Here is a 21119-nt window from a genome sequence, read left to right as displayed (position 1 = left end):
TCAAGCCAGGATCCATTGCTTTGCCACAGAGCTGTTTTAAGTCCACTAACTGGCTCTCTGACTCTGATCCTGTCTTATCAATCCCCAAGTGTATGCTACCCTCTGGGCCTGGAGAGGTGAGAACAAGAATGAGAAAGGCAAAGAGAAAGGGAAGAAGGGAGAGAGAATGTGTGATGATGTTAAATAAATAATGTTGAAAATCAAGTCCAAAAGCCTATAATTTCAAAGCTACCCATCTTTCTAGTTGTAATCTCCCTTTTTCAACTTTATTTTCCATACCTCCAGCCAAATAGAACAATTTATAGTTTCTTGCATATATACTTTTTTAAAAAATTTATCTATTTTTGGTCAAGATAGTTCTTCCGTCTACCTTTCCTTCCTACTGTTGCAGGTCTACACCTTAGCCATATTCAAGACTTAAGGCAAATGTCACCTCCTCCACAGTCCCCTCCAAGTCCCATAAGCAAATATCTTTCTCCTGAGGTTTCATTACATATTGTGCCTTCCTCTTGTCATTCATCACTGTCTGTTTTATGTTATCCGTGTTGTACGTGGCAGATCCATTTCTGATGTACCTTTATGCCTCTCAGTGTCCTGCCTACATGGTAGGTGCTCAACAAATATTTGCTGATCATCTTTAGTTATTGTTGTTGTTATTAGCCTAAATTTTCATTTATAGTGTTCTGATGTTGACTCAAGATTCTAGGGGCATGATATATTTGGGGAAACCTGTAGCCTCTTGTGGAGAATACTACCCATATTCTCTGTGTGTATATATATCCAGTCAACAAATATTGGTCCCTAGTCATGGGTATTGTGTGCATGTGCACATCTGTGTGTATCTATTTTTTTTGTCTTTGTAAACTACTTAAAGAACCAATTTTTTTGCTTCTTTTTACTTTTGGATTGTTGCTATGCTTATCATAGTTCTTGTGTTTTGCTTTTTTTTCTCTTAACTCCCTTTAAAGCAGCGGTTGCCAGTCAGTGGTCCACGGACCACTGGTGGTCCGTGAGGTCCGAAAGGTTGGCGACCACTAGTTTAAGGAAACCTTTGGAGCAGTGCTCGCCAACCGGTGGTCCGCAGACCACTGGTGGTCCATGAGGTCCAAAAGGTTGGTGACTGCTGCTTTAAAGTAAATATTTGTTAATCAAAGGGCTTTTCTATCTGTTTCTCACTGATGCTTAGTGTAGATATAGTTAATCCCCTAAGGTCACAAAGTCAGTGTCAAAGACTTCATGAGTTTGTTCTTCTCCACACTTCAGGTTGACATTCATCCGTGTGTTCAGCAGGCATTTATCAGAGCCCTTCTGTGCTACAGGCAGAGGCATGCTGGGGATACAGCAGTGACAAAGGCACTGCTTCTGCACTCAGAGTCCAGTGGGGAAACGAACAAGTAAACAGTGACTGCTTTACAAAATGATAAGTGCTACTGGGGGGCGGGGGGCGTGCAAAGGGTGCCATGGAAGAGCATAGGAAGGGCCCTTACTCAGAATCGGGGGTGGGGGGGCGACGGGGGCTTGTGGAAGACTTTCTGGAGGACTTCGTTGAGTTGTGTTCTAGAGAGGAGTTATCCAAATTAGGAAGAACAGAAGGTATTTCAGGCAAAGGGAGCAGCAAGTGCTAGGTCTGGAGGTGAGAAGACATCTTCTCCTTTAAAGAACCACAAGTGCCCTGGCTGGTTTGGCTCAATGGATTGAGCGTCGGCCTGTGGCCTGAAGGCTCCCAGGTTCAATTCTGGTCAAGGGCACATGCCTGGGTTGCAGGCTCGATCCCCATTTGGGGGCGTGCCAGACACGGCCGATCGATGATTCGATCTCATCATTGATGTTTCTATCTCTCTCTCCATTCCCCTTCCTCTCTGAAATCAATAAAAAAAAATAATAATAAATATAAAGAACCACAACTAACCTTAGCCGGGTGGTTTAGTTAGTTGGAGCATCATCCCATACACCAAAAGGTTGCAGGTTTGGTTCCCAGTCAGGACACATAGCTAGGTTGCAGGTTCAATTCCTGGTCAGGGTGTGTGCAGAAGGAAACTGATCAATGGTTCTCTCTCACATTGATGTTTCTCTCCTCCCCCTCTCTCTAAAATCAATAAAAATATATGCTCAGGTAAGGATTAAAAAATTTTTTTAAAAAGAACCACAAGTAGCTCTCTATAGTGAGGGGCTCGAGGAAGAATGGTCTGTGTGCTGAGTGGGTAGAGAGGGACAACCGTCCAGGCAGGAGGACCCGTTAGTGCGCTGTTTCAGTGAGAGAGAACGGGAGCCAGAACTTCATAGTAGCAGTAGTGATGGAGAGAAGTGGACGAAGCTGAGTAAAATAAAGGACAGAAGAGACAGGACTTGCTAGTTGATGTTCTGTGAGTGAAAAAGCAGGGAGGACGGTCTCTGCCTTAGCAACTAGTGTACGGTGGTAGCGCTGACCGAGAGAGGGATCTCAGGGAGGACCAAGCCCGGGACACCGAGGAAAGGCCCCACTGTCAACCCCACAGCTCCTTTGGGATGCCGGCACAGACCAGTCTGTGGTCCAGGAGGAGTAACAGTGTGAACCCGTATATTTACTGTCAGTAAAGCTTTGGTTCTTTGTGCTTTTTTAATTTTGAAGTAAAAATATTAATTTTTGAACCCCAGTGAAGTATTTTGCCTGTCCTCCAGGATATGTGCACTCTGCTTTGGCGAATTAATAAACTGTGAAAGTACATTAAAATTATAAAGCACTTTGCAAATGTAGAGGCAGTTTGGACTTTGATACAGATAGGCCTGGCTTCAACTTCTTGCTCTGCCACTTAGCTGATGACCTTGAGCAGGTTGTTTACTCTGAGTCTTGGCCGTAAATTGGCAGTAATGTTTACTTTGTGGGATTATTGTTGGGATCCAGAGACCATGTACTATGTAAGGAAAGGTATATAACCCAATGACTGTATTGTAAATGTTCAGCAAATAGTATATTTGTAAATTATGTATGTAATATTTTTTGTATTTTATAATTCTTTAAAAAATTTTGTTTTTTATTGTGGTAAACAATTAAAACATAAACGTTATCAACTTAACCATTTTTAAGCATACAGTTCAGCATTGTTAACTACTTTCACATTGTTGTGTAGATCTCCAGAACTTTTTCATCTTGCTAAACTGAAACTCTATACCCATGAAACAAGTGCAATTAAGCTGTTGTTACAATTGTGCATAGGTGTTGCCTGTGAGTAAAAACAGCCAGATGATCACATTTACTTTTCAAAATGGTTGTGTTGCTACTCTTCGGACAAGCGGGACAGAACCAAAGATAAAGTATTATGCAGAGATGTGCGCATCACCTGACCAGAGGTGAGAATTGACTTTTTAAATACATACGTAAAAGCTTTATTGAGGTGTCATTCACATATCAAAGAGTTTGCCCACTAAAGTTTATAATTCAGTAGTTGTGTATCCAGAGTTGTGCAGACATCACTACAATCAATTTTAGGCCATTTTCATCACCTCAAAGGGAAACCCCCTCCCTACCCATTAGCAGTCACTTCCCATTCCCCTCTCCCCCAGCCCTAGGCAACCACCAATCTACTATCTCCCATTATAGATTTGCTGCTTATTCTGAACATTTTATAGACATGGAATTATATAATATGTGGTTCTTTGTGACTGGCATCTTTTACTTAGCATGATGGTTTTAGTTTTGGGTGGTGGTGTTTTTTATAATTTCAGAGAGGCAGGGAGAGGGAGATAGAGATAGAAACATCAATGATGAGAAAGAATCATTGATCGCCTGCCTCCTGCACGCCCCACACTGGGGATCGAGCCCTTAAACCTAGCTTGTGCCCTGACTAGGAATCAAATGGTGACCTCCTGGTTCATAGGTCAATGCTCAACCACTGAGCCACATCGGTCAGGCAGCATAATGGTGTGTTTTTTGAGGTTATATATCATTGTGGTGGGGTTTTTTTGTTTGTGTTTTTTTTAGCATAATGTTTTTCAGGTTCATCTATGTTGTAACATGAATCAATACTTTCTTTTTTTATTTTCATGGTTCAATAATATTTCATTGTATGGATCACATTTTTTATCTATTTATCAGGTGATAGATGTTTGGGCTATTATGAATAATGATGCTACAAATGCTTGCATACAGGTTTTTATTTTCATTTCTCTTGGGTATGTATCTAGGAGTAGATTTGCTGGTTCATATGGTAATTCTATATTTAACCTTTTGAGAATCTTCTGGACAATTTTCTAAAGCAGCAATACCATTTGGGAATTGAATTTTTAAATTTTGGTGAATTTATATTCCTAGACAGGCTCTCTGAGCTTTAATAGTAAATATAAAGAAATGATCAACAAATAATTTGTTTATTGCCAAATATTCATTTGTTGCATCTAATATGATTTTATTTAATCTGCCCAATTTATTTCCTTTTAAGAGTGTGTGAATAGATAACTTTAATAAACATATTCAAAGGCTATTTAAACTTATTAAAAGTAGTACCTTCTATAGTGTTGGCATTGATCAATATATTTTTGGAAAGATTTTTTTGGAATTGACTCCAAGGTACATTATTTAGTATTTTCCTAAATCTTTGTGTTTCCTTTGATGGTGGGGGTGTGGAGTGGTGGTGGAGAGAGCAGAGTTTAAAGTAAACCAAATTGAGTAACGCTACATTTTTATAAAAATGAAGGATGTCCCTGCCGGTGAGGCTCAGTGAGTGGTTGAGTTGTCAACCCATGAACCAGGAGGTCACGGTTCGATTCCTGATCAGGGCACATACCCGGCTTATGGGCTCAATCCCCAGTGTGGGGCATGCAGGAGGCAGCTGATCAATGATTTTCTCTCATCATTGATGTTTCTGTTTCTCTCTCCCTTCTCTCTGAAATCAATAAAATATATTTTTTTAAATGTTTATAAAAATGAAGGATGATTATTAAAGTAACAAAAACTGGTTTGTTGAGTAGCATGTAAAATAACTGAAGGCAGTTTACAAGAGGCTTTTCTGGAAATGTTTTGGGCAACAGCAGCTCTTCAGGTGATGACTTTGAAGGATATACTTGTAAGTGTACATTTATTTTTCAAACATCTCATTCTTATAGTGACACTTCCTTCTGCTGCCTGAAAGACAATGCCATAGCATCCAATAGTATTTGTACAGGTTATTCTTCAGAGTGTTTCAGGAAGTTATTTCTCTTAATACTCAGTCTTGGTCAAATTCTAAGCCATTAAGTCGCCTCACCTAGGAGAAATCTTCGGGTGTACTATAACTCATCCATGTATCATGTTCCAAGGGTCTCCTCTTAATGCAGTTTAACCTCAGTTTGTGATATTTCTTGGGTGTGATTCTCCCCCCCCCCCCCCCGCCTTGGTCTTGTTTTAGTTTAAATGAGTAAATTTCTCTTTTCTTTACCAATTGTTTAATCATTCCATCAGGCATATGCCTTCTTAAAATGTTATAACAATTAAAATTTTAAGGCTATGAAATTCATGAAATTCACAACTCTTCATTTTTTTCCTCAGTGACACTGCCTTACTAGAAGAGGAATTGAAGAAACTCACTGAAGCTCTGATAGAGAATTTCCTTGAGCCCAGTAAAAACGGGCTGGGCTGGCGTTCTGCTTAGTGGACATTCGTGCATCGTTACTTTGCGCTGTCACATGGCACAGGGCAGCCAAGAGCTTCGTGCATCGAACTTGTGTTAGCATTCCCTCTCTATCTCATCTGGCCGAGTATCCTTTTCCTTTTATTTTCTCTCTTTGGTTGGCTGACTAAACAAACTATATAACTTTGATATGAAGTAGTCTGGAGAAAATGATGCAAATTTTTTCATAATCTTGAACAAAAGTCATTACGTTAAAAGTATTATAGTAACATGTCATTCTTTCCTTTAACAGAAACAAAAGTGAGTTTTCTTATTAAAGTGTGATTAAGTAAGCTTAGTTCCATATTCTTGTAATTGTGTATAGCATGTGTTTTTATTTAAAAAAAATAAATGTTGATATGTAAAAGGCAGATAAATGTTGTATAATTATCGAGTTAGTTAAGAAATTTATTTCATAAAATTGGCAAGAAAACAGCACTACTCTCAGAATACTGTGGAAAAGTATCATTGTTACATCATAGATATTGACTTACAAATTAGAGTACTTGAGATAGGGTATTTAGCATTTCTAGCTTAGCACAGGTGTTACAAATGTGGTGTCCAGCTCTTCTGTTTCAGGTGCTGCTGGTGCAGTGTAAGTTTATTGTTTGTATTTAAAATTCCACGTTTATTGAACATAGACAATAGTGGCAATATTCCTAGAAGCTTGGTTCTTGTCAAATTTCTCAGTGCCTTCTCAGGGTATGGTTTGAATTGAAACAGTGTTCCTGCATTGAATATAATTTAATTCATTAATTTTCAGGCAGTTCAGGAAAATCTTTCAAACTATATAGGTGCATTTCCTCTATATTAAATAGGTTTGCTGACTTTAAAATCTTATGAATGTATATAAAATTACTAATAAAAGCAGACTCAATGTAACTGTAGTTAAAAGCATCTTCATGTTAGCATTAAGTGTTAGTTATCACAGCCTTTGAGTCAAGAAAAAGACCTGAACTGAGAAAAGAGCTCTGAATTTATTTAAAAGTCTAACATTTGGATTACATATTTATAATTAGATTTATTTCTTTATCAGATGAAGTAATACCAATTTTACTAGGAAATAAAACATTCAGATTTTAGGTATTATGAAACACTAAAACTACATATTTTCAAACTATTGTCCAGTTTATCCTAACATCTTTCTGGCTTCTATACAGTTTCTTATCACAAGAGTAACTATTTATCTTTTCTAATGTGAAAAAAAAATTGGAAGGTCACTGGATGATTCTGCAGTCTTCTAAAGAGACAGTGGAGAAGCTCTGTTTAATCCTTTTAAAAAGTGTATCCTGTTATAGATAGCTCACAGAATACTTAAACACATGTGGTATAGTTAAGAGGTAACAATAACAAGGTCTTGGGTGTAATCATCTAATGACATAAATTTGAACTGATTAGAATACTTATTAAGTCATGGTTTGGTTTGTTGTACCTATTGGCCAACATTTGGTTGAACTTATATAATCCAAATGTAATTTTCAAATTATTGTATTGCCACTATTGTTAATTTATTCCTTTCTTAGTTTCTTACAGCTGGATCTTGTATGACTGTAGATAATAGACAGCTAGCTAAATGTAGAGCACCATATTTCTAAATGAGTTTGTCGTTTGTCTTCAGTGGCTTCGAACTTAAGAAATGTGTAGAATTTTTTTCTTTATGTACTTTTAGGAATGTAGATATTAATTTAGGAAATGGCCTATATTCTACAAAGTGGTATGAACAATGCTATATATATATGGAAAATATGTATATTTGATTTCAGTGTCTGTTTTTCATTGACTGAAGAACAAAGTGGAGCTAAAATGATACAATAGCCCATTTACAATCTCTAAAGCCATGTTATGATTGTCATTCTGTTGTAAAGAGAACAGTTTTATTTGAGTGCTTTAATGTAATTCAACATTTAAGTCCTCTTAATCAAGGTGAAAAGTTATTAAAGCTTGGATTCTTATCTCAAAAATTTAAAAATCCAAAGTTAAAGTTAATAAAAATTTGCAAGTGTTCCCAAAGTGCATAAATTGAGGAAATTATTTGATTCTAGCTAAATTCTCAAGTCTATTTGAGTATGATATTTAGCATGAACTTGACATAGTGGGTGTGTACTTGCCTAACAGGATAAATTCAGTAGCCCCAGCCAACCAGGTCAGACAGAAGTGCTGACCAGTAGGTCTCAACTTTGGTCTCTGTTATTGTTTGTCTTTTTCTTTATAAACAATATCATGGAAATGAACGCATCCTCACTGAGTGTGCAGATCAAAACTGGGATTGTCTAGAACTCTAGGGAAAGGGAAGAATTAGTGGGGCAAGATTAAAGCATAGGTTGGGAATAAACAGTAGAAAAAAGCAAACAATAGGAAGGCCAATAAGGTAGCACAGGAAATGCTTTTTGTCAAGGGCAAATTTACCACCCTAAAAACAGGGAATAAATGGACTGTGGGCAAGTTGTTTAATTGTGTTTATTTGTTGTGACAATGAGGAGTGAACCTTTGATGAATGAGGAGTGAACCTTTGTTTTCTATTTTTGGTGACCACTAAAGAGGCCATGTTTTAAGGCAAGAGAAAAAGTACCCCCTTACTGATTCAGTTTCTGAGAGGAAGCTGTTTCTTAGGATCATATGGGAACTGGGGAGGGGATATAGCAGAAATGAAAAGGAATAAAATACAGATTGGAAAACAAGACCTCTGAGAAAAAGTAAAAAAATAATAAGAGCATTTAATTCTGGAGAGGAGAAAGCTGGTGAGATAGTTTAATAAATCATAAATTATTGAGTCTTTTATTGAACGACTTAAATTAAGAAGGAATGTAACAAACTGTTCTCCATCTCCAGGAAGCATAAAATAGGAGGGAATAAGGATCTTTAAAAAAAAAAAAAAAGACAACATGAATAGTTTAAGATTTAAAACCTAGGGCAGGAATCATTATGAAGCCTTCTATTTGATTTTGATTTTTAAGAGAATAAAAATTTAAATGTTATAGGATATGCTTAAATGGCTTTTACAGGTTCTTTCTAAATCTTTTTCTTTTTTTTAACTCAGGTTGGAACAAAGATGTCATAAAGAGCACTGAAAGTAACATTTGAATTTCACTCCCTATCTGTAAGAATTTAGCTCATAAGATAGATTTGTTGAGTAGTAGATGCATGAGTGCAGTGAATAAGACCTACTAAGATGTTATTTTTAATTTAATCTGGCAAATTAAGTGAGACTTGAACACAATTTTGTTCATCTTGAAGAATGTATAGCATTATAGGGTATTTGAGGGGTTTGTTTAAAGTTTACAGTATTATTTGGATATAGTAACTTTAGCAGAGAGTTTCTAAGAGATTGGACACTTTGGGATATCTTTATGTAGGAAATAGAACTTCTGTTTCTTAAGCAGATTGCTTCTGGAATTGATGCAACAAAGGTATTAGCTGGAGTGTAAGAAATTGTTCTATGAGTTGCTGCTATTGGTATTTCTTTCAGATCTTTTCTGTTGTTCATTATTCTGCTTGGATAAATTTAATTTTATGTCTTTTTTTTCTCTACCTCCCTCTTTCCTCCCACATTTTGTTACTGTGAAATGCTACTGCCCTGTTACCTCACTGATAAGAAATCTTTAACTGTATCTTTCAGAATGCTTTAAACTTATTCATAAACTAAGTTGGTTTATGGACTTTTGAGTATTTTGTTATTGTGAGAAGACATTGTAAGAAGTAACTTTAAACCTATTTCATAATTTTTTGTGGTCTACCTGGATACTATACATTAAATTATTATGGCTTTTTACAATTCACTTGTTTTCTGAGATTGCTCTAGAAACTGATGAGGAAAAAGTCATACTACCCAAAATGAATGGTCAATTAATCTAGTATATTATTTTCAGTTTCCTTGTATTTTGGGTATCCAAAGCGCAAGATTTGAGGAAATTATTTTTAAATATTTGTGCCTCAAAGCCTCTTACCATAAACCATAAGGAGTCTAAGTAGAAAGAAGAGAATCTGTCATTGTCTCAGGACACAGCATGACTTTAGTTCTAGTTGGAAACAAAGTTAGTGTTGACCCTTGATTACCTTAAGATATGCATCATACTGTTATATTCATTAAGCCATCTTTTCCCTTTATTCATTAAAGACTATGTACTTAAAAAAAGAGAATATACAAGAATGAGTAAAGTGACCAAGGGCAAAGTGACCTAGCTAAAGTTTGCTTCTCAGATCTTCCCATCAGCATGACCCTAAAGCAGAATGTGTAGGGGAGGGGTCTGAGAGCAAAATCAGAAGCAGCCTACCACTCATGAAATCCATGTTCTGTCTCAGAAATGTAAGTGGATTTTGCATTCTCCATAATAAAACTGTGTTGCTATAAAAATGACTCCTTCAATCTTCACCAAGACTGGTGCCGCCAGAAAGGAGCACCGTGTTTATCATGTGGCCTCTCAGTTTTCTCCTCCAGACGCCCCTCCAATTGCCGCATATCCCTGGGCGTTCACACACTGACTCTGGTGTGAGGAATATAAACATAGAACATAGATAGGGTATTTCCTGCCCTTCAGTAGCTGACCTTTGAAAGTATTGATGACAAGCGAAACTGACCTGGAACAGTTACATTACCAATGAACCTTATAATATAGTTAGAGGTATTGGCCACTTTGTTCTCTTTAATGTATTGGCATTCCTTGACTACGGTCTTTCTTGACTATCAGCTTCATTTATTATTTTTCATATCCACACCACCTAGAATATAGTGCCTGTTACAGAGTGCTCAATTGGTGATAATAGTAATTAAGGGATTTTATTTTAAAGAAGCAAATACTTTGATAAACAATAAAAATATTAATTCTCACCACTAAATTTGTAAGTAATGTTTATTAAGCACACACATCCTTAAATACTCAGTTTCTTTGGAAAAAGCAGAGCATATTCTATTTGGAAATTGCATATAATGCCTAGTATTTTATATTCACAGTAAGGTATTGGCCAAGAAGGCTAAGAAAGTGTCTATGTAATATCGCTAATACAAGTGCCATTTTGAGCCTGCTAGTGCTACCGTCCAAGTGAGTCACAACTAATTTGGTATTATTTGGTATATTTTTGTTCAGTGTTATTATTCAGCATATATCTGACAAGAGCCACTCCAGAGTCCACATCTATATATGGTGAGGCCTTCTTGTTTGGGGCTAAAATAAACTCTTTGTGTACATCATTGACTATGCCAGATAAAATGTGTGCAGTTAAGAATGAATTATTTTTCTGACTGTGTAGCAGTAGTTCAAAATTATGCCCTTGTTTTAACAGTTTCTGTCGATATCTTTCCATTTCCGCCCCCCCCCCCCCCCCAAGAAAACACCAGGGTGTTAAATACTGAGAATTTGCACTTTTAAGTATTTGTGTTGTGGATTTCTTGTGGTTTCAGCCAAATGAAGTGTTGTCAGTAATAAACAGGACTTTTTGTAAGCATGAATTTCTGTGTAATTTTTATATCTTAGATACTAGTACTGTGTAGTTCATAAAGTTTGGTATCCAAACTAAATACATTTTTAAAATATGTGTGACACATCCTAGAATCTACTATGAGCCTACATAAATATTCTAGCTCATTATCCAATAAATATTTCTTGATTGGTTTATCAGAAGTCCCAGAAAAAAAGAATTAATATTAAAGTTTTGTCCATCTTATTTTTCTCTTTCTGTCCTTCAGTTGACCTCATTTGTCTGTCCATGTTGTTAGCATGTGCTAATATAATGTTCATAGCACATGAGCAAGTGAACGAATAAATTAAGTAGTATTAATTTGTCTCCATGGTCTCCATGAGTGTAGCTTTTTCACTATTTTAATACTGCCTACAACAAAACATGGCCCAGAGTAGGTGCCCAGTAAATACAGGGTGTCCCAAAAAATGTGTACACACTTTGAATGATTATAAAGTCGGTGTTTATTAACATACAGTTCATTTTCAAAATTTAAACGAATCTACAGAAATGAATAATTTTTTTGTCAATGCCTGTTTTCAAACTGATGATTGTTCTGGATTGGGCACTGCTGATAATGCCAAGCAATGGAATTGCAAACATCAAGATTTGTGCAACCTCAGTTCATCGACTATCCCTGTTTTTGCACCATAAACTTTATCTCTTATATGTCCCCATAAAAAAAGTGAAGTGGCACTTTAGGATAAATTTTCTTCGTTCAAAGCTTAGTCTGGCTTCACCCATTTATTATTTCAAATCAGTTAAACCTGAAAAGGAGTGAAAATTGAGTTATCAGCTGTTAAAGTGTATGTACATTTTTGGGGGGACACCTTATATTAATTGAATGAATGAATTCATGTTTCTGCCTGTGGAAGAAAAACACTGAATTATTGATTCTGCACATGCACAGAGCTGCACATGATGAGAAATACGCAGTAGTGACAGCACCAGCTTTAAGATTTATAAACCCATTAACGTATCATCTAGGCATGGCCTACTTCTTGCTGCCTCAGGGTCATCTTTACCCACTTCATGCTGAAATTCATGAAGTTCAAAAAGTTCAGCATTTTCTTCCAGCATTTTCTTAGTGGCTTCGTATCTTGAAGTCTCCAAGTCATCTTTCAATTCTCCTGGATGTGTGCAAGTTCTTTTAACAGTCTCTGAGGGTAAGGGCAGGGCCACTGGCCTGAAGCCCGTCTAAACAGGGACCAGGAAGCTAACTCAGCCTAAAATAATAGAACTGTTGTCATCCCCAGTGGAGAAGAGTTGATGTGTATATAAATGGAGTTATGTTGGAGGAGGGAATTACTATAAAATTTACCATTCTTCCTCGTTTCTTTTAGAGGTAGGATCATTTATCTTTATTTCCCTTTCTTCACCTCTGGTTCTGATCATTAAATATTCCAGTCGTGCATGTAATTTGTTTTAAATTTAGTCTTTGACCTTTACCCCTGTACTTCTTTGTTCATTCATTTCATAAATATTAATTGGCCTAGAAATGCATAGGTATCAAGGGTAGGAAAAAAGAGACAGCAACCATGTTATTGCGGGAACAGCCTGTTCAGGACACCTTTCTACCTGCCCCTGCACCACCAGACAATCATCTTTTAACTATTCCTCATATCTTTGGATTCAAAACACCTGGAGAGAAGGCCCAGTTGGCTGGTCTGTTGTCACCTGCCTGCCTCCTAGCTGGAACAAGAGACTTGATAGGGAAGTATTTGACTCCCTCAACTTCCTTCTGAATGGTAGTGGGAGGCAGGCCCCTGCAGTTACCCTTCCATCAAAACACAACATTAATTTACCAATTGTAAATTAAGGTGCGTTCAAGAGGCAACAAAAACATCCACTGCAGTGCTGGAACAGAGTGTTGGAGAAAGTGTCAGAGATGAAAGCTAGGCAAAGGGGAGGGCATGTTCAGCACAGAGCACAGCATGAGTGTGCAGAGCACCGTGAAGTGGTTTGATGTGGCTTCGTTTGGGTAGGGATGTGAGTGGAGATGTGGGAGAGGGAGGTTCCTGTGTGCTATGCTATAAAGCATGGTCTTGAATCAGCAGGTGATGAAGGTCACAAAAAGGTTTAAGCAGAAGGTCTCTGAGAGATGATGGTGAGAATGGGGGAGGAGGTATGAGAAAACCCAGCCCTGGCAAGAAGCTTAAAGGTCATCTTGTCCAACTCTCACAATTTTCTATAATATGACCACCAAATGGGGTTATACACTGAGTGGCCAGATTATTATGATCTCTGAATGCATAATAATCTGGCCACTCAGTGTATATCCTATATAATAAAAGGCTAATATGCAAATTATCCCCTTGACCAGGAGTTCGACCAGCAGGCAGGCCGGCCAACCGCCCATGTCCCCTCCCCCTGGCCAGGCTGGCCGGACCCCACCGGTGCACGAATTCATGCACCAGGCCAGATTATATATATACTGAGTGGCCAGATTATTATGCATTCAGAGGTCATAATAATCTGGCCACTCAGTGTATATTTGAACCTTGCTAGTGATAATCTGCCAAGACAAGTTACTCTCTTTTAAAGAAAGACCAACAGGGAGTTCTTTCTTGTGTTCAGCTGAAATCTCCCTCCAGTAGCTTCTGCCCTTTGGTTACACTTGGAAACTCACTGTTATACAAAAGTTCATTTCCTTTCACCCAAAAAAGTGTCCCCTCAGGCTAAGTATGCCTAATTCAGCTACTGTCCTTATATGGCCAGTTTTTGGTCCCCTTCACCTTCCTGATCACCCTATGGACAGTTTTCAAAGAGCTAGGTCCAGAATTAATACGTACGCTAGATATGGAAGTACCAGCCCAGAGTAGCAAAAGGTAGGATTTCTATCTGGCACAACAGACTTGGCAGGGAGGGGCCCAGCCTGCAGCTCACTCCTTAACACCTCTTCACTTTGCAAACAGCTCCTCCTTTAACCCTCAACTCAAGCATCATCCCTTCCCAAAAGCCTCTCCTGCCTGTCTCCCTACCCTCACCCCGCCAACCAAGCAGGGCAAGGGTCCCCACACTCTGTGCGGCCATAGCTCCCTTTGCCGACCTGCCACAGCACTTCCCCCACTATGAGCCATGAGGAAATGATGTTTGTGTGTTGGACTCTGCCATCAATTGTGAGCTCCCGAGGGCTGGAATTGGCTGGCTCCGTGCAGTACCCTGGTGCCCAAAACCAAGCCAAGCAGATAAGCCCTCCGGGGGGAAAAAAATGGTTCAACTGAAGTGAACTGAATTAGAATTAGAGCTAACTTTTGAAAGGCAAGTAGGCTGTGAGTAAACAAAGGGAAGAGGACATAACATGGTATATGAATAAATTCAACTCAAAGTGAAGGAAATACATGAGTGAAGACTGGGAAGCAGGAGTACTTTAGACTTGTTTGAGGGCTTCCGGCCAGACTTGGGCTGCAACTAAGTCATAAGAGAAGCTGAAGGGGGTGGGGAGGACTAAATAAAGCTGGAGCGGAGAGGAGGTAGGAGAGATTGTTCCCCTGTGGACATGGAGCAAGGGCAGGATTTGTGTGATGTAAGATATAAAAAATAAAACCCTTTTACACCTCACCCAGGAAAAGACATGGCACTTTACCAATACATTTTAAACTCCCTGTGTGCCGCTCTTCCCCAAACATTTATGCAGCAGCTTCCGAACTGGCCTTTCTAACTCTGGTCTTGCTTCCTCCACTCAGTTCTACCCATAGTCGGAACGATTTTTAAAAAACAAAAATCTAACCACATCATTCCTCTGCTTAAAACTGTTCAGTTGCTTTGCATTGACCTTGACCTTGGACTAAAACCCAAACTCCATTTGGCTCCCCTTTATATTTTATGCCTCATTTTTGCCATTCTTTTTCTCAAAACTGATCATTGAGTTTTGCCCAAAGAAAGCGGCTTCCATAGTTCCCTGCGCCTCCTCCTACGTGGCATACGTAACTATTGTTACTGGCTACTTACTTGTCTGTCTCCACGACTAGACTTAAGGGTTCTAAGGTCAGGGACCATCTGGTTCCTCCGCTGTGTCCCTGGGTGCCAAGCACAGCACCCAGCACCACGGATGCTCACTAGTGGTTGATGAATGCATGCACAAATAAATGCTAGGCTCTGGAGGCAAAAAGAACCTCCACAAAAAGCTCCTAATCTAGGTGGAGAACAGATACATACATTGATAAATTAATCTCTCTGCTAGGCAAACAGCAAATATGTGACCTGAATGGTAGATTTGAGTTGTCTCTTCTAAGTTCCACCAGGGGGCATTATTGGAATGCCTCAGATTTCTCCTAATTAAAAAAAAAAAAAAAAAAAATCATGTGTTTTTGCTGAAAGGACCCTACCTACTTTGGGTAGAAATGGGATTTTCAAATGTGGTGTTTTCCAAATGTGATGGTGATTGTGTTTTGTGTTTTAATAAACTCCCTATTCAGTCCACTTGAGAGAGCTGTAGATGAGCTATCTGTGAATTTGAAGGACTGAAGTAATCCCTGTTGGTGTTCACTTTATACCTGCAATGATTCTTCAACTTGAAATCATCTTCAGATTGGAATCAAGAGCTTTCAAAACAGGATTTGACTTATATTCCACATCAACTGTTGGGAGCTAAAACAGGGACTGTCATTATTATTTTCATCTTAAAGATGGTAACTCAGGTTCAAAGAGCTAATTTTCCCAAGGAATGACAGTTGGTAAATACCAAAGCAAGGACTTGAATCTGTCTTCTAAATTCAAGTATATTCAGTCACTAAAAATATACTGAGTTCCAGGCTTTCTACAATATGATATAGATGCAAAGACATACCCTCCAAATTTAATGTCTTAGAAGCAAAGACTATCAAAGCTGGAGGGAATTTTGGGGGGAAAAAAAACAAAACACTAAGTATTCTCAACTTAGGCATGCTTACTAGTAAGGATCACCTCAAGAGCCTGTTAAAATGCATATTCCTGGACCTTGTCTGCTCCTTACCTATATTTTGATTCAATGAGTCTGGGTGGGGCTCTGGGATCTGAATTTTTCATGACAACATCCACTCTTCCATCCATAATTCTGATGCTGATGGACTGTGGACCACACTTTTAGGAACATTGATCCATTGGTTGAATCCTAATATAGAGGAGGAAACTGAGGAGAAGTGAGTCCCCCGGAAACTCTCCTTGAATGTGGCCCAGGAACTGATGAGCAACCTGAAGTAATGACGCAATGGAAAAGCACTCAGCGGGATGTTGGAGACCTGTGTTCAGTGTTTACCACCTTGCAGCCAAATCACTTAACTTCAATGAACTACAGATTTCTCAACAGTAAAATGCAGAAGAAAAATGTATCCCTCATAGTCTTATTCTGAGGGAAAGGAGATAGATACTATCAAAGATTCAGCAAAGGACTAGCACATAGAGGACCCTTGCTTCATGGGATAGTTTTGAATGCTCTTTCAACTCCATTATTCTATATTTTTAAATATGTTTTTTATTGATTTCAGAGAAAAACAGAGATGGAGAGATAGAAACGTCAATGATGAGAGAGAATCATGGATCGGGTGCCTCCTGCACACTCCACTGGAGACCGAGCCTGCAAACCAGGCATGTGCCCTGACCGGGAATGGAACCGTGACCTCCTGGTTCATAGGTCACTGCTCAACCACTGAGCTATGCTGGCTGGGCCATTATTCTATTTTTTAAAATGAGTACTTACGGTTGCCAGGCATTCTGCTAGGCAGTCCTGTCTACATAAAACTTGTGAGCTAGTGGAGCAGATAGCCATTAATTATAGGGAAAAAAAGGAATTATAAATGTAATAAATGCTACCAAGGGAAAATATAGGGGTGTTTTAAATAATGTGGGGATTCAAACCTAGTCTGCAGACAAATAAAAGGTCCTCGAGGAAATGACTCAAAGGATGAGTAGGAGTTAGTCAGAAATTACACACGAATCAGGAAAGAGACTGGCAGGCGCAGGAAATGAAGAGGCCAGAGGCCATCCTGGCTGGTGTGGCGTGAGCAGGGAGATTGCCATTACATGAAGCCAAGGATGTTTATTCTTTCTGGAAAAGCCTTTCTTCTTTCCTGCCTTTATATTTGTTTGAAAATCTTGATCTTTTCCTTGACTCTTTTTTATTTCTACTTATATTTTCTTTTCATTTTTGCATGAAAAGCCTAATAATAGTAACATTTATTCAAAGTTATTATACCATATATAATAATAATACAGTATATTAATAATATATGTACATATTATTAGACAATCACTATTTCTATATAGACATTCAGAAATAATGATTGTCTAATAATACAGGTAAAAAAAATGCTGTTAAATACCAAACAGGAACATACATTGAGCCCTCAGAAACTTAGCCATGTTTGGAAAATACCTATTCTATTGTCACATAATTATTTGCACTTATAGCATAATTTAGTTACATTTTAGTTAGGTTTTAGTTAAACTTGGAATCCTGTTGTTACTTAGAGTGACTTCAAAAATTCCTCTCTGATGCAGAATTAAAATATCATAATGTAGGAAGTTCTTATTGTGGGAAAATATCTTACCCACTAAATGAAGCTGTAAGAGTTGGACAGAATGCATGGAGCAGGCATTTAAGTAGTCTCCAAAGTAAATGACAGCAGGTAGATTGGGGGAAAGACCAGAATTTAAGCACCACTGAATTGGCAGTGACTTTCCCCATTTTGTTCCTCAGTAGCCCCACCCCCAAGGTGAGGACTGGGAATCCGACAGGAGAAGGCCTCTAGCTCTGGCTCAGGGAGAGGGAAAGCGGACTCTTCACATTGAGGTGGAGGGACATACCATGTTTTCCCGTCTTCGTCCTCTGTTCTCTTGCACCTTTCCCGCAGACAATGGTGGTAGTGAGGGTCTATGGCTGCCTAAAACTTTGAGTTATCTTATGTATTACATTTATACACATTGAAACCTACCAAATGATGCTGTAAATTTTGCTTTCAGCAATCCCAACGTGGCGGGGAGGGAGGGAGCGGAGGTGGAGAGGGCAAACACCCACTGATTTTTTTCTCCCTCTGTTTTCCTGCCACTTGGCCCTAGATGCATGCAACCATGAGAAATACACAGCAGAGAATAACTGAAGCCTCGGGTTTGGGGCAAGAGAACCAAAAATGGGAGTTTGAGAGGATTGGAAAATATCAGAGAGATCACAGAGAGGAAATAAGTTCAGGAGAGCAACCCCATAATTCCTGGCCTCACTCCTGAGCCGTGTATGCATGGCTCTGATGCTAAAAAGCATATAATACATTTTCTTGCTGAGATATGGGGTGGACTGCTGTCCAGATCCAAGGTCGGCCACTGGCTGGTGCACAACGGGGATGGATCTGTACAGCATTGCAGAACCCTGAAAAACTGAACTGACATTGGGATCACAACCACAGAAGGCAGGTTAGGATTTCTGAATCCAACCGAGTCTACTGCATGCTAAAATAAAAATATTACGATTCTCCATAAACTTTAAACAAGATCTAGATACTTACAATATTCAAAACGTCTAGAACTTAATCCAAAATTACTCGGCATATGAACCAGGAAAACCTAGACATGGGATGAGCTCTCTCCTCAGAGTTGATAGCGCTTTATCGTGGTTATTTGTCTACATCCCGGTCTCCCCCTGTGAGTCCAGGGTTGGATCTGCTATTTCTCTGTGTCCTCAGCACAGTTACAAAGGTGCTAAATACAGGATTATCCCCCCAAAATGCATACACACTTTAACAGCTGATAGCTCAATTGTGAAAATGAACTATATTTTATTAGACACTGCCTTTATAATTATTCAAAGTGTGTGTCTCACTTTTTTGGACATCCCATATTTGTTAAATGAATAAATGAGCGGTGCCTGGGAAAGCAGGGAAAAGAAGAAGTAGCCTAGTAGGATATAAGAATGACAATATTTGCCGAGGCTGGTTTGGCTCAGTGGATGGAGCGTCGGCCTGCGGACTCAAGGGTCCCAGGTTCGATTCCGGTAGAGGGCACGTCCCCAGTGGGGGGTGTTCAGGAGGCAGCTGGTCGATGTTTCTCTCTCATCGATGTTTCTAACTCTCTATCCCTCTCTCTTCCTCTCTGTAGAAAATCAATAAAATATATTAAAAAAAAAAAAAGAATGACAATATTTTTGTTTGCTTAAGTGACCACGGGTATGTGTGTGGAGCAGTGACCCAGGACCTTTGAGATGTAGGTCCCATAGGTCCTAGATTTGCGGTGCACTGACCCCAATGGCCTTTACCAGCTTCACCTCAGGGCAAAAATTCTACTCATCGCCCTAGCCAGCTTGGCTCAGCGGATAGAGCGTTGGCCTGTGAACTGAAGGGTCCCAGGTTCGATTCCGGTCAAGGGCACATGCCCAGGTTGTGGGCTCGATCCCCAGTGGAGGACTTGCAGGAGACAGCTGATCCATGATTCTCTCTCATCCTGGATGTTTCTCTCTCTCCCTCTTCCTTCCTCTCTGAAATCAATGAAAATATATTTTAAAAAAAATTCTACTCATCCTTTAAGATGGCTCAGATGTCAAGTCCTTTTCGAAACGTTTTCCTCTCCTCTGTTCTCTCGCCGCTCTTCACCTGCACAGCTATTTACTCTCAATTACCATAACACATCATTTACTCTCCTGGATTCCCCATCAGAATCCAGTGGCATTTCTCTATTTCCATGCCCTGATCTGGCGGTGGTGGTGGTGTGTGTGTGTGTGAATGTTTTTAGAATGGCTTTGTACAGCCATAGACCAACTAATCCATCGCTCATCCCATCCCAGCCTCAGTTTCCCCAAGTGTGAAAGGGGCACCGCGAAAGCACCTGCCCTGGGCTGTGGTGAGTGGCAGGCGGGCGCCCCTGCGGTTGCAGGCCGCCCCCACGCAGAGAGGAGCTGAGGGGCAGGGGGTGGGAGACCGAGAGTGAGGGGCGGCCTCAGAGCCAAGGGGCCGGGGGCTGGGGCTCGGCGGGCCGCAGGGAAGGACCAGCAGAGCCGACGGGACGGGGCGGGGCGGGACGGGACGGGGCGGGACGGGACGGGGCGGGGCCGAGGGGCGGGCGGGGCGGGAGCTCCGGGCGGCGGAGCCCGTCGCGGGCGGGACGTCCGAGGGGACGCGTGCGAGCGCCGGCGATGGGCTCCGCGGCGCGGCTGGCGGCGCTGCTGGCGGTGCTGGCGCTCCGGGCGGGGGCGGCGGCGGGGGCGGCGGGGCGCGGGGACACGTTCTCGGCTCTGACCAGCGTGGCGCGCGCCCTGGCCCCCGAGCGCCGCCTGCTGGGGCTGCTGCGGCGCTACCTGCGCGGGGAGGAGGCGCGGCTGCGGGACCTGACCAGGTGAGCGGACCGAGGGGCCTGAGTGGGGGAAACTGAGTCAGAGGACGAGACGGAGACACGGTACTCCAGGGTGGGGGGTAGCTCTGAGACTCATTGTCACCCACCGTGAGACTGAGACACGGCGGGGGGGACTCCCCAGATCCATTGTCACCCCAATGTGACCCCCAGACACGGTGGCATGGGATGATGGGGAAACTGAGGCCGAGGCTGACCCCAGAGACACTGTGTCACACACACAGCGTGGGGTCACACGCGCACACACGGAGATACACGTGGAAGGTGTGGTGAAGTGACTCTGAGGCCAAGGAGGACCTCACGGACAGTTCCCAAGGTGTGGCCCCGGCTCCGTGTCACAGAGATGCCGAGACACTACCAGAGGGCGGTGGGAGGATGCTGTGTGCTGCTGTGGCCATCCGTGTGCTGACTGTGTGATTGGGTCCTTGGTGTTCGCTATGAGTCAGGTGGCATTCTGTGACCACGTGGGAGACATCCATGTCCTTGGAACTGGATGCACATGACACTATGGATATCATGCACGTGGGAAAGATGCAGAGGAGTAGCAATTGTACAAGTCACGATGTGACTATGCTTCGCTTTCATCAATTTATTCAACACATGTGTTTGCCAAGCACTGTTCCAGGCACTGGGGGTAAAATGGTGAACAAGACCCAAGACTCAAGGAGCTTGGAGTCTGTAGCATCGTGATTGTGAATCAGAGATGCCCACGTCTCCTTTGCTTTCAGCTCTCCCTTC

The 21119-nt window shown here is 40.7% G+C and overlaps 2 protein-coding genes across 2 annotated transcripts in view; both read left to right on the top strand.

The window, feature by feature from the left end:
- PGM2L1 (phosphoglucomutase 2 like 1) overlaps nt 1–11062 on the top strand; it is a 41220-nt gene extending 30158 nt beyond the window's left edge. The window contains exons 13-14 of the mRNA XM_079788717.1: nt 3194–3327; nt 5501–11062. Coding sequence (XP_079644843.1) covers nt 3194–3327; nt 5501–5603 — 237 coding nt within the window. The 3' untranslated portion in view covers nt 5604–11062. The remainder of the gene's footprint in view (nt 1–3193; nt 3328–5500) is intronic.
- A 9042-nt stretch (nt 11063–20104) lies between these two features.
- The window catches only part of P4HA3 (prolyl 4-hydroxylase subunit alpha 3), a 36257-nt gene continuing 35242 nt past the window's right edge, over nt 20105–21119 (top strand). Inside the window, exon 1 of the mRNA XM_079788620.1 lies at nt 20105–20366. Coding sequence (XP_079644746.1) covers nt 20167–20366 — 200 coding nt within the window. The 5' untranslated portion in view covers nt 20105–20166. The remainder of the gene's footprint in view (nt 20367–21119) is intronic.

Source organism: Cnephaeus nilssonii, assembly GCF_951640355.1.
Source record: "Cnephaeus nilssonii genome assembly, chromosome: 13".
In the NCBI taxonomy this organism is placed as follows: domain Eukaryota; kingdom Metazoa; phylum Chordata; class Mammalia; order Chiroptera; family Vespertilionidae; genus Cnephaeus; species Cnephaeus nilssonii.
Note: the sequence above shows the minus strand (reverse complement) of the source record. Positions and strands in the feature narration are given on the sequence as shown.